Here is a 13,729-nt window from a genome sequence, read left to right as displayed (position 1 = left end):
CAGCAGCGCTGTTCTGATCGGAGCCATGCAGCTAAAGCAGGTCAATCTGACAGAGCGCTGGGAGCAGGAAGACCCCTCGGAAACTCTGCTTGCTCCCATCCAGGGCAGCTGCTGCACCAACACATCTGCCTGCAGAGCCGGCGGGATGGGCAGGACGGATCCTGCCCGGCCTGCGAAGCTCTAGCTGGGTGGACACCGGCCCCTCAGAGGTGACCCCACTGGGCACCGCTCCCCACGAGCGGCTGGGGCATGCACCCCAACGCCCGCTCCCCGGCAGAGCTGGGGCTCAGGCCAGCCCTTCAGCCAGGCAGGATTTCACCTCCTGTGCACGGCGGCGGTGAGGTTTGCAATACAGGCTGGAGCAAGGCGGAGAGGCAAAGCTCTCAATAAATGATGCAACCCCAGCAGCAGCAGATCCTCGTTCACATTTTTTTCCTCCCTTTTTCTCCTAAAAAAATTATAAAGTAACGCAACCCGGGCTAACTTGCTTTTATAATAACCTTTGCCTTAAAGGGAAGACAAACATTTTGTAGTTAATTATATAGGAAGTGATGATTATGAAAACACTTGTAGAGAGTGTTTCTTTTGTCAGCATGTGAAGGCTGCTCATTTCAGACCTCGGCGCTGCTCAGGTCCCGCTGTGCACAGGCAAGGTCTGGGATCACTGCTCCTGGGCACGCTGACCACGGGCCTGTCATTAGAAGCAGCAGAAGCATTTGATCTGGAGAAGGAAGGAAACGTAACCACCAGCGTACCTGGCCTACAGAGCAGTCACCAGTCTAAAGCTTCTTTCTTTTAGGTTAAGGCCACTTCCTTATAAGCCTCGTGCAATGTGCAATCATGTGAACATGGAATTTTATCTGCAGCTCAGAACAAGCACTACTCTCAGCCTGAAGCTTGTCCCCAAATCAAATTCTTTGCAATTCTTTTGTCTCTTGAATTCCTTTCATCCAGGCTCTTCCCAGAAGAAAAGAAACATTTCCTTCTCTACCTCCATGTCCTCTCTTCCTATTCCAGCCGCACAAATCAACTCCCGAAACACCGGGAAGGGTTGAAACGAGGCGCAAGTCCCTGCATGCAACAGCTGGGAACAAGGAGACACGTGGATGAAACACAACAGACTTAACATGACTTCTCATAAGACAACGCGGTTCACAACGGTGTGGAGGCTTCAGGCAAGGGGGGTTTGCAAATCCCATGCCCCTCCTGTAAAGGGAAGACTGATTTACCAGACGACAGCCCTAGCACGGAGGCAGCTGCGCTTCCTCACCGCTTCCACGCTGGGAAGCGTCGTACCCATCTAACCGGGTCCCAGTAGAGTTAAAGCCAGTGCAACTTGTACGTGCAGGCAAGTGTAAATCCAGAGCAGACAAAGGCATCTCCTCCTTCCACCGGCTGAGGTTAGCAAGGAGTACAGCTGCTGCCTGCCTTCCCCTAGCACCCGGGAGGGGAGGAGGGGAAGAAAACCCTGACATGGAGACCAAGATTCATCACTACTTCTAGCAAAAGTAAACCAGCCACTTCGAAAACACCAAGTCCCCGGCAAGGTTCAGCCAGGATAAAACCGTAGCACCAAGAAGGGCCTGGAGCGAGCAGGCTGCAGCAGCCCAGGGCAGGGCAGCTCGAAGGCAGCTCACCCCACTGACACAGCTCGGGCACCTCTTCAGCCTCCGCGCTCCTCTTCCTCCCACCCTCAAACCACCGCAGCCAGCGGAGCAGCTCCCTCTCCCCCTGCCCTTCCCAACAGCACCTGGCAGAAGGGCTCATCGGGATGGCGGAGGAGGGAAAGCGCCGCGCGGGCTGCCCTTGGGACCTGCGCGACCTCGCTCAGCTGCCACACCACCGCCATCTGGGCCACCTCCGGCCACCGAGGGGCCACCGAGACAGCCGCACCTGCGAGCCGGGAAAGCGGACAGGAAAAGGAAGGGAAAAAGACAGTAGTAATAATAACAACAAAGGTTGCACCCTCAGGCCTGTCCCTCTAATAACTACGGCAAAACCTCACCAAGGCTTTACTCTGCTGGAGGGTGACAAAGCGGCACGGCGCTGCCCAGCACCTGCAGTCCTGGAGGCGGGAGGTCCTCGCACCCTGTCCTCCATGGCCTACGGGCTTCGTCCCCGGTCTGGGGCCTTCTGTTATATTTTTTTATTTATTTTGTTCCTTTCCTGCTCTGTCATTAAGAGTGGAGCCCGGTCTTTCCCTTCGATCCCAAGAATTGCCGGGAATTGGCTCGCCCGGCGGGGCTCGCCTCCCCCTGCAGGCGGCTCCCGCGCATGCGCGGCGCGGCGCGGCTGCCATTTCACAACCGCGCTGTTTACACACGCTGACCTGCCATTTCTCTGACGGGAGAGGAGAGGAGCCGCCGTCCGCCTCCCCCCCTTCTTCCCCGCCTCGTAATAAAAATCCGCTTTGGAGAAGGGAAATCGCAGAAGTGTGGAAAAGTAGCAGGCTGTGGGGTTGTGGTGGTGGTTTTGTTGTGGTTTTGGTTTTTTACTGGTTTGTTGGTTTTGTTTTGGGTTTGTTTTTTTTTTTTTTCCTTTTCCCACCTTGATTTAGGTCAAGATCCACCTGTTTTGGAGGGAGGTGTTAACCCCTTTGGGGGCCGGGGGGGAGGAGAGGTCTCGCAGAGCTCGATGCAAAATGCCAGCCATGATTTTTAGCTTCTTGGAATCACAACTGTGCTTCGATGTCACCTAAAAACATAATACCCAGCCGCCATCCTCCGTCACGCCTTCCTCTGCGAGAGAAAGGGTTGGAAATATGGTATTTCCCTCGAATAAACAAGTTGGCTTAGTCCCAGCACATACAGTTTTCTCCTTTAAATGCAAACCAGAGTGGTTTTGCAGGCACACAGGGAGAGGAGGAGGGGAAAAGTCCCTCCTTTAACACCAAGAGCTCCATGAACAGCCTTGCATGGCTGCTCCGAGCCCTCTCCGTTCCAGCCCTCTCCGTTCCAGCCCTCTCCGTTCCAGCCCTCTCCCCGTCCGTGCTGATCATACTTTACAGGTGAAAGCAGCTCTGACTTATGACGGACAGAAAATGCCAGAAGAGCTGGAGGTTTCCTCATCCTTGGAACAAGGACAAGTTGTGAAAAGCTTCCTTTGCAAGAGGCACTGTGCTGCTCCGACACAGTATGGCAGCGTTGCAGGGAGGACGCTTGCACGTCACATCTTCTTAACCCTCACCACCTCGACCCTTCTCCAACACGTCCACCAGCCTTCCCCCTCCTCATAGGGATTGAAGGAAAATGATAAATAAATTACCTGGTTTGGGGGAAGCAAGCTGTTATGTTGGATCCCAGAATATTTCCTTAAAACAACTTGCTCTGTATTTTGCCCCCTTTTCTTTCTTTTTTAAGGATATTTTCCAATTAGCTCGTACAGTGTTGTGAGCTTCGCTCCTGCTGCTTTCCTGACTACTGTAAATCCTGGCAGGCATTCCTGTCCATCCTCCTTCTCTGCCTCCGTCCCGGACCAACGCCACTGTACAGCAACGCCAGACATTTCCTCCTCCACCCAAGAGACCGAGGAGCTCGCACAGGCACAGGGAGCGACGGATCCCACGGGACCAAAGGAAACACGAGGGGACAGAGGGGTCTCCTCTGCAAAGAGGGGTTGGTGTCAAAACTCTGCATTCACAAGAGCCAAAAATAACTGGCTGAAAATGGTAGTTAAGGGTTATAAATTCAAGATTTGCTTCCAAATCACTGACATTACATGTCACTGCAGGAACATATGGTCCTCCCAGCCTCGCGAGCTGCCAGAGCACCGAGCCTTTCGGCTGAACCAAAAGCAAGGTAGCTCTCCCACTGCGGTGATTCCTCGACTGCTCTCAGCTCCAGGAGCGGGAAGAGGAGCCGGAAAAACTTCAGGGAAAAGCAGCAAAGGACAACAAAGAGGAGCAGCAGGAATCAAACCATCCCTCCCCCAAACCAGCTGGCCAGGAGGGTGAAACTCCTTAAAACTCCTTGTTTACCTGAACAAAATAGCTCCCTGCCATTGCACAAGATGCACGCAATCCTCTCACATTAGGAGATGGCCCTGCATGGGAGATGGCAGGGGAGCCAGGCTCCAGCACTGGCAGAAGGAGCCCCGGGACGACCACCGCAGCTCGAGCCCCCAGGTCCTGGACCTGATCCTGCCCACTCGCACCCCTGCTGTCAGGCACAGCTAACGGGGGTATGATCAGCACAAAATATGCCCTATGCACGCTGCAGAACCCAGCTCTGTCCAGATGTGTTCTTGGGAAAGGGGAAGAGCTCGTGCTGGCACTTAAAAGTCAGTTAAATATGTGAAGGGGGAAAAACTGAAGAGCCCAAGGTCCCAATCCGAGGCTCTTAACCCTTACTGAAAAGCAGCGCCAAGTCCAGACCTCGCGTTTCTCTCTTCCCTCCAAAGTAGGTCAGGCTTTTCAGCGTCTCTCTGCAGATGCTTTCAAAGGACATCAGCCCGCAGGGACGGAGCATTCCGTGTTTTCGGCTGGCTGTCACACCAGTGTCGTCATGGTCACCCCACACAGGAGCACTCGTTGCACACCTCGGTGTTTTCCTGGTTGCTTGTTTCCTCAGCCTTCATCGAACCCAAAGCACATTTTTTTCCCCTGGATGGGAGCTGATCAGGCAGCACGTCAAGGCCTCTGCTCTTCACTGTTAAAGAAATCGTGTTTCTCTCCTTGTGACTTCTTCTGATGCCTTTTCCTTTAGCACGCATCTTCTAGATGACGAATAATGAGTACATTTATAGTCCAGTGGAGACACGATAGATACTTAGATGGGGTATCACAGACCGTCTTGTAAGCTCCCTAATCTTTTAAATGCCATCTTCATGTCTCACTCCTCAAATGAAAATTCAATATCATGTCTGCACGGCAGCTTCAGAGGTCTCCCTCAAGCTCAGCAACCTCAGGCCAGTGTTTTGCCCGCTGGCAGGGGTGCCTGGACACCCCCCACAGCTCTGGGACCTTCGGTGTCCGACCCAAGTCCCATCCAAGTCTGTGGCAGCCAACAGAGCTGTTTGCATGTAACATAAACGACAGCAAAAAAAAACTCAAGAGCACGGCAGGGCCAGAGGTCTGAATTTTAGGCAACTTTTTAAATAAGCTGCAGACATGGGCCTCCTGCCATGAAATCAACCATGGATGTTTCATTTTAATCAGCTGCTCCCTCGGATTGCAAGCTACTATTAAAAGGAGAAAAAAAAAAAAAAAAAAAAAGAAGAAAAGAAGAGAGAGGGGAGGAAACCACCCCAAAATAAAAAGGATTGTTTCTTCCTGGTAAAATAACATTTGCTCTTGCCTCCGCCCAAAGAAATGAGCTGCAGGCTTGCTTAACACAAGCAAAGGCTGTCAAAGGAGACCTAGCGAGGAGGTGCCATGTGGCCACAGGCCCTCTCCTCCCCTTTGGAAGTTCAGTCTTCGAGCAGCTCGGACACCCCAGGGTTTGCTCTTCTTGCTTACAACAGCTGCAAGCAGGGAGGGCTCCTGGGAGAACCAAATTTTCCAGAAACTTCACACTTCAAACAATTTTAAAAAGCACCAAAAAAAGCCCCCGAAACAACCCCAAACAAGCCTCCCCACCCCAAATGCCAAATCAAAGACTACCCAGACACAAGGAAACAAAGGCCGAGCTTCCCCGGAACCAGGCGACGCCGGATGCCGCGGTACCTGCGAGCCCACGGCACAGCACAAGGCAACCACCAGCCTGGCACAGCCGGAGCCTGGGCAGCCTCCTCCGGCCGCTCCCCAGCGCGCCCCGCCAGCCCTCCCGCGCACGGGGCAGGAAAACAAACGCACGTAGAAACAAATAAATAAATAACCCCCAGCCATGATCCCCCAAACTGTCGTCCTCCACTCCGAGGTGTCTCCTTCCCCAGCGGGAGACAGCCTGCCTGCGGCCGGGGCCGGCGGGGAGCGAGGCACGGGGAGGTGGACCCTGCTGTACCTGCGGACATCTGTTGTCTTCTTCTGGTGAAGACTCAAAGAGTTGCATATTCCAGATCCTCATGAGCAGTGATTCAGTTTCTGCTCATGTGATAAAAGCTCCCTCTACAGAGTGAGCATGCCCAGAGGAGACCATTTCACTGCTCCCTCCAAGCTGCAGCCATTTCACAGAGAACCTGCCGGCTCCAGGGCGTCCATTGGAGCGCGATTATCCCGGGCATCCCGGGGACGCACCGGTAATGCAGATCATCTGTCAACTTTCTGACAGGGTGCCAGGCCTCAAAAACTGATCGCTCGCCTGAAAAAAAAAAAAAGCCTTTTAAACCATAGAGCGAGGTGTTCTGTCTCGGTGGCCTTCAAGAGTAGCCCTCACCCGCAGGAAAAGGAGAGGCAGGAGGGACAGGGAGGGATGCTGCGCGGCTCGGGGACACTCCGGTGCCGATTTCGTTCTGCTTAATGAAGCGCCCGACCTCGGAGCGCTGGGATGAAGGCACACGGGTTAAACTGGTTCAGTGTCCAAGTGCATTCGAGATCCGATCTGCTGAGCTGAAGGGGAGCTACTTTTCCCTATGGGGATTAATGAGACAACCTGACCTGGCACAACCAACCTTAAAAGGGTTATCACAAACACAGCCGTTAAAAAAAGGGGAGGGAAAAATCTAATGAGGGAGCAAAACTCTAATGAAGTGACAGTGCACTACCAGTGCAGGAGCTCCGAGCTCAGCCTATGTCAAACCATACGATACAGCTGGTCCAGCCAGCAAGATAAAAGAAGAAATTTTAGCTTCAAAATAAAAGTAGTTTGTCTCTGTTCCACTTAACAATAAAGCATAAACTCTTGGCAACCTTCGTATCTGCTCAAGCTCCCAGTAAAACTGCCGGAGCAACTCGCAGGAACATCTGTAAGCAGAGATCGGCTGGAAGGGATTCAAGCACAAGAGTGGTATTTATGGGAGGCAGGAGCAGAGGAGGCTGCTGGAGCTGGGTGTTGAGCTGGAGAACCTCCCACCCGAGCAGGGGGAGGGCGGCCGGCAACCCCGGAGAAGAGGCCAGAAGGAAGAGGAAACTCAGAAATGGACTGTGGCACCACCCACTTGTTCGTGGCCAAAGAAAAAACAATTTCCCAAAAAATAAAGAGCACAGAAGACAGTTCTCTTTAAGAGCAGAAGTTAAAACGAAGACGAGCTGAGTGTAATGTTTGACAGTGGGCTGGGGTGGGGGGGCAGGGAGCAGCCTGCACTGTAGGGAGAAAAAAAGCCATCGAAATTCACAGTGAGGTTTTGAGGAGGCCAAGGATTTCGTGTGCCTTACACCCAAAAGCAGGTGTGCAGCTTCAGGCCTTCAGCACAAGCACAAAGCCGTCACCTGCTCTGTCCTACCCATCCCCTCCTCTCCGCTGAGCATGGCAGGAGCGTGTCCTGCCATGGCATTACTGCAGGCTGGAAACATCAACCAGCCACGTTTTGCAACCCAAGCAACTAATCCACCACCTTGTCCAGGCACTTCTGCAAAGCGGCGGTAGTTAAAGCAGCAGAAGAGCCTGCTTTGAATCCGGCTCGGCTACGGGGACATTGTTTTTCTCCCCACGCTCTAGAGAAGTTTCACTACTAAACAGTTAAAACACACAAGGCTAAAGCGAGATGACTGAAATTCATAGGGAAGGAATATTTGAGGTGACAGTATAAAGCAAGGATCTCTTTCACCCACTGGGGTTTTGTTTGATGTAAATCTTAAGTTTTAATATATACAAAATGAGATTTTCCAGGCCTTTCTATCAGTCGCTGAGAGGTGTAGAGGTAACTCATTTAAGACCAACTCGAAAATCCCCAAACAAAAGCAACAAAACCCAACTACACAGACAGCAGTTGTATTATCCACCGCATCAAAAGATTATTGTAGTTCAAACCAAAGATGGCTTTAAAACAGGTGACGCGATGCCCTTCCTTGCAGCATGAAATTACCAAGCTTTCATTAAACACCCAGAAATAGAAACCAAGATATTAGCAAAGGCAGTGTCAATGAACCACCACAGTCAACATCCCCTTTCAGAGATAAAACGACGGAGCACCACGCCGCCGCTGCCTTCCTACGCACGCAGAAGGGCAGCACTCCCCACTGCATCTCAACACTAGACATGTTTTTACTGCTGAGGTTAAATACACACAAAGAGCAGGAGCTACTAGAGATGGTTTTCACATCTCATGGCCATCCTTGAAAGCACTGAACACTGTTTAAAAAAAAAAAAAGAGAAGAAAAAAAAAGCAAAGCTGATCAGGGCATTGCAGATGCTTCAACAACCAACTCAAGCACAGCGATCGATTGGCGTCGTACCAGCATCTCTGCACTGCGCCATGCTCGTGGGGGATGCTTGTGTGTTGATTAATAAGACTTTACATTTATGCCATCAGAAAGGAGAAAGAAGCTCCCAGGGCACAGCCACTCCTGCACCCGAGCAGGGCCAGTCGGCTGTCAGAGCAGTGTCTCCTGCCCCAGGACCCCCAGGCCCCCATCGCCCCCATTTTGCAGGGTCGGGTGCTGCACGGGCACAGGTTCTTTTCTAACCAGCTGCTTAGAGACCCATGGCCAGGCTGGCCGAGGAAGCGGTGCTCCTAACCATGTAGGATAAGAACTAGCCCGTGCCCCACGAAGCCTTCCCCTTTATTTAACCCCAGTACTCTCCAGCAGCTTCCCCCCCAAGCCGGTACGAGACAGCGTAGCACCCCCCTTTCAAAACACCTTCTACCAGGGACCATAAAACAACAAATATTTTTATTCCAGAGCTCTCTGGCCTCCATCCTCCAATTCGAGGCTCGAAAAAAACAATCAGAAATCTCACGTTTTGAGGAGGAAGGCAGCAGCACAAGGCCTCCCTTCACAAAGGGCACCGGGTTCCTCAGGGCTTTTGCTTAATTACACCATTAGTACGGCATTTGCACAGCTCCTTTGCAGACGAAGCACAAGTGGGAGGCAGGGGAGGTTTTTCTTTATAGGAAAAATAATATTTAGCTCTGCAAAATACAAGGGCTTTTCCTGATTTCCATCAAGCTTCTCTTCTTCCAGACCGTCCAGTTGCTCAAATCAGAAGCTCCTTTTCAGCCTCTTCAGAATCGATCCCAAAAGCACAATAAGCTGAAGGGACTTTGGACACAAGACGAGCATTTCTGCTGGAATCCTGCTTTGTTTCTGCACTGCTAAGAACTGCTCCCCAACTCTGCTGCAAGCTGTTAAAATGCCTCCTTCTCTCCTCGACCATTAGGTACGATGTTTCCTAACCAGAATGCCCATTCCCAGGACACACTGGAAATCATCCTCAGCATCCTCTGAGGGAGCCCCAAGGTCCACCTCCAGGCTCAGGTTAACAGCCTTAAAGGAGCAGGCAGTCATTAATGCACACTTGTGGAATCACAGCTCTCTCCACCTTTCGAATCCTGTTTTTCTTCCCCAAAGTTTCCAAGCCATCTCCTTCCCTTCCCGTCTTTCCCTAGCAAAGCTGAAAAACTGCTTTTCGTTAATAGGAAACATGAAATGTTCCCTGGGATGCTGCATTGAGTACATCACACACACCAAGGAAAAAGAAAAAAAAAAAAACACAAAAGAAGAAGAAGATGCTGCTGCGACAGATGTTGATATGTAAGCTCTCTGGGAGATGTTGCTATGTTTTGATAAGAATATGCATCGAGTATTTCATTTACAGGGCAATCCCAGGACTTTATTTAGAAGCATATTGGCCAGACAGCTGTAATTTAGAACATACTGTATTCCTAACAGCTCCCAATTATAAATTCCTTCAGCTTTAACTTATAGTAACCACGGCTCCTTCTATTTTGGAACTCCAAAACCACCATTTCTCCCCTTCATTCGGCTATCGCGTATCAAGAGTTGCTACCGTACAAACACAGCCTTCCTCGAGAAGGGTCCTAAACGCAGCACCCCTCACGTAGCTGGGTGTCTCATCGCTTTGAGCACACTCACCGCTGGCTCCACTTGGTTTATTGTTTTATTTGGGGGCAGTGGGTGGGGTGGGACTCGGACCCATGGCAGTGCAAAGCCATCCTGCTCATTAGGAGTCTTCTGCCAGCAAAGCCGGCTGCAAAAATGGCTGCTCGCATGCAATCTTGCTTCTGCTGCAGCTCCTTGCCGGAACGAACGCTGGTGTAGATCCTGCCGATGAGCCTCACATGTTCTACGTGTCCCTGTTCTTTGACCTCACGCCTATTTTTTTTTTAAGGATTAGGGCATTCACGTGAAAATAAGCAAGTTTCTTCCCTGGAGGAGAATCAGAGCTTCATGATGCTTTTGTATCTCTCCCCAAATCATGAACTTGCCTATGAAATATCGCGGTCGATGGCTCTACAAGCGATTCCGCTGACGTTCTAAAATTTTTTTGCAAGGAACAGAAGGAGCAGATGAACTCTTTAAGAACAAAGCTCCTGCCTTCATGCAAATATGACTAGTTCAGAAGAAATAAAGCAAGCATGATGCGTATACAGAATTGGCTCTAAAGAGGCTGCTTTTCAGCAACTGCCATAAGGTGGCAGTGGGTCTTTAAGGCTACCTTACACCTTTCACACAAGCACAATAGGAAATTATCACACGAGTGGTTTTCCAACATCTGAAATTGTTTAAGTCAAATTTCCTCATCAATGGAGCCAGACCATACATGAAAACTCAGGGCTGAGATCACCACACCGCCAGAGTCACACAAGGAGAAAAGGCTGCCAGGATCGGTTCTGAAATGCCATAAACGCAGCCCCCATCTGAGCCAAAGAAAATCAAACCCTTTTCCTTTCACTCTACGATTATAATGCCATTTATTTTACATAAATGCTTTTCTTTGTGCATTCATCCAACCATAAACAAGCCAGCGTCCATGAAAGAGTAAGAGAAGTTCTGCATGGGCAGCAAATGGGGCTCCAGCAGACTTTTATGCAGGGACTGTAAAAGCCACACCAGTAAGCAAGCTGGTCACCAACCTCGCGCAGGGCTGATGTACCAAACAGGCTCAGAAAGCGCTGTGGAAGCGTTGGGTACGCAAGAAATGCAGAACTGGGCAATAAACAGGCAAGTTACTTTAGGCAATAAAGTGACTCATCATGCAGATGGACCCAACTGTGTGAGATCGTCACCTGGGACGGAGCGACACAATAAAAATCTTCTGTTTATGTTCTGCTCTTCGCCAGTCGCCCCCTGAACTGCGCGATGAAAAGCAGCCAGAGTTGCCCTGAAGAAAGAGCTCGTCTACCTTACTGCACGCAGGCTACGGGCAGAGCGTGACCACAGAGATTTCTCTTAATAAACACAATAATTTTGTAACGCCAAAGCAGTCACAAAGCCCTAAGTAGACCAAACCTCTTGCCTTACCTTTACTTAGAGCCAGGCTCAAACAAGCGTGGACACCCAATAACACACCTCCCGTGGGAGACAGGGTCTGCCAGGGCTGGGGCTCGCAGCCGACGTCTCTCCCCCGGCTCCACTCCAAGTCAGATCTTCCCTACACCTCGCTAAGACGAACGGAACGTCGAGAGCCAATGTAAATGTTTTATTGGCACTTCACCATGCAGCTTGCTTGTACGACAACTGGAGTCAATCGGCTCGTGCAGCACATACCTGCTGGTGCTTACACATTCCTTGTAAAAAGCTGGCAACTGCAGACGAAATCCAAAAGCCCAACCTCGCACAACTCACAGAGTCCCCTTCCTTCCCCCAAACCCACTCGCCAACACGTTAAACCCCTACAAGAAGCACAGAAAATCTCTCAGCCAAAGGAACAAACACATCTATATTCCCTCCTCTCCTTGCCAGTTTGGAGGACCTGATGTGGCAAGGTTTGTTTGTAATCCTTGGAATGCAAAATAAGCCTGGAAAAAGGGAGTTTGAGTTTTACATTCTTTCGCCCTCCTACAATCGCAGACGGATCTAGATTTAAACCGTGGCGCAGGTCTGCGCCCTGCAAGGCTCCCCATTAATAATAATTAGCGGCCGAGCCGCGCAGCCCACGACGGAGCCGGGATCACATGCCTTCCAAGATGAAGGCACGACCCAGCGCGTCCCCGCGGCCCTGGCTGCCAGCCCCCGCCTGCTGTCGCCTCGTGTCACCACCCCAACGTCAGGCAGGTCCCTTCCTTAGCCAGGTTCGCCAGGAAAGGTCAGGATTTTCAAACCCCTCCCCGCCGATCCGCAGGAAGAGGTTTGAAGCCATCTCGTGTCAGTGGTTAACTATGCTGCTTTTGAATCAATTCCAACAGTTTTTACTCCATCCGGTCTCCTCGCTCCCCCGGCCCAGGAAGGAACCGGCCGGATTTGCCCTACCTCCATCCCGTCTGCGGGGAGCTGCTGGGTCCTTCCAGATCCTGACTCCAGGCCTATCCCTCCTCCAGCCACAAATCCATCTCATTCTATGGGTGCAGCCTCCACCCCGGAGCATGCTCAGTACCGGCTGATCTTCAGCCATTTCAGAGCTTTAATGAAATGTAAGCATAAGGAAGTGTCATTAGCAATAAAAAAAAAAAAAAAAAAAAAAGGTGCAGGATTCATCCCGATCTGGCCAACCTTCCCGTATCCATCCTCTGTCAAGGAGGTGAAGCTCTCGCTGCGGGGATCGCCGGCGTTTTTAGGCAGCCAGCATCCCGGTTTAGAACAAAAGCAAGGAAAATCCTGTCTCAGGCAAGCCTTGCGCAAAAAGGAGCATTTCCTAGTGGCACTCAAACCAGCAGATTTTTCACTCTGGGCCTTCCACAAATTACAATATTTTCATGAAATGCCATTAATATTATTTTTTCCCCCCCAACAGGCTTCCGCTGAGGTTTTTAGCTCACAATGCAGATAGCGTTTCCCATCCATCTTAAAGCTAAACCTACCCTGAGCTACCTTGTCACCTTGAAGATTATTTTAACCTCATTTGCAAGAAAGTTAAAAAGCAGGATGAAAGAGGGGGGAAAAGAGACTTCAGTACAACAGGCTTCACGCCACGTTTTCCTGAGGACCTGAATTTTAGGAGAGGTTTGTTTTTCGCTAGTCAGCCCTGAAATTACTCCGTTGTTACTTTGTCTCCTCAATGCAGTAAGACTGTTTCAAAGAAGAATTAACAGGATTTTTTTTTTTTATCCTTTACAGTTTTCCAAACAAAATACACAAAGACACACAACGCCAAAGTCCACCGGGCACTTCCCCTGCTGGAGGACAACGGCCCCGCACCCTGCGAGCAATCTGCACATGGAACTTGTTTTAAGGAACAGGTTCCTTAAAACCTTTTATTTCCCTACGTATCCTTTGGATATCCCCTACAGATTCCCTACCAGCTCGCAGAACTACTCCAGAAAGCAAAGAGAGCTGTTGCAGAAGTTTTGCAGGCCAGGACAAAAATTGGCTATTAAATCCCAACAAAGTTTTAATGTATACCCTACCCCTCATGCTGGGCTCAAGCCAAAAAAAACTCCGGATGTTCAAATCCATTAATTGTGTGTGCGCTCGGTCGAGCAATGCTCGTTTCCCATGCACACATGGCTAATATTTCTGCCATGTATGTACAGTGTCTGCTTCAACCTTGGAGTTTTGATGCTTCAAAGGAAGATTAAAGAAAAAAAAAAAAAATCACGTTACTTTATCAACACAGCATTTCAGAAGAAATCAGGATGACAGATGAATGCCAAAACCCAGCTTTTTTCCTGAACCAAACTTCCAAAGTAATCACAAAAATACTAAGAGACTTTCTGTAAAATGCAGTAAGCCAAGTTGAAGTCAAGATTTTCATCGGTCCACAGCACATCCATGTCAGATGCACTACGCAAACAT

General features: G+C 50.4%; 1 protein-coding gene across 2 annotated transcripts in view; it reads right to left on the bottom strand.

Annotated features, from left to right (window-relative positions):
* The window catches only part of EHMT1 (euchromatic histone lysine methyltransferase 1), a 79,249-nt gene extending 66,887 nt beyond the window's left edge, over positions 1-12,362 (bottom strand). Inside the window, exon 1 of one of the 2 annotated variants that reach the window (XM_086625460.1) lies at positions 12,270-12,362. In XM_086625460.1, coding sequence (XP_086481586.1) covers positions 12,270-12,362 — 93 coding nt within the window. Of the gene's footprint in view, positions 1-5,939; positions 6,003-12,269 lie in introns of those variants that run through there. The other variant, XM_086625461.1, reaches the window with a different exon arrangement.
* Positions 12,363-13,729: the final 1,367 nt, after the last annotated feature.

The sequence above is a fragment of the Tauraco erythrolophus genome, chromosome 22, assembly GCF_009769465.1.
Source record: "Tauraco erythrolophus isolate bTauEry1 chromosome 22, bTauEry1.pri, whole genome shotgun sequence".
NCBI classification, from domain to species: Eukaryota; Metazoa; Chordata; class Aves; order Musophagiformes; family Musophagidae; genus Tauraco; species Tauraco erythrolophus.
The sequence above is the reverse complement of the archived record's forward strand: the minus strand, read 5'-3'. Positions and strand labels throughout refer to the sequence as shown.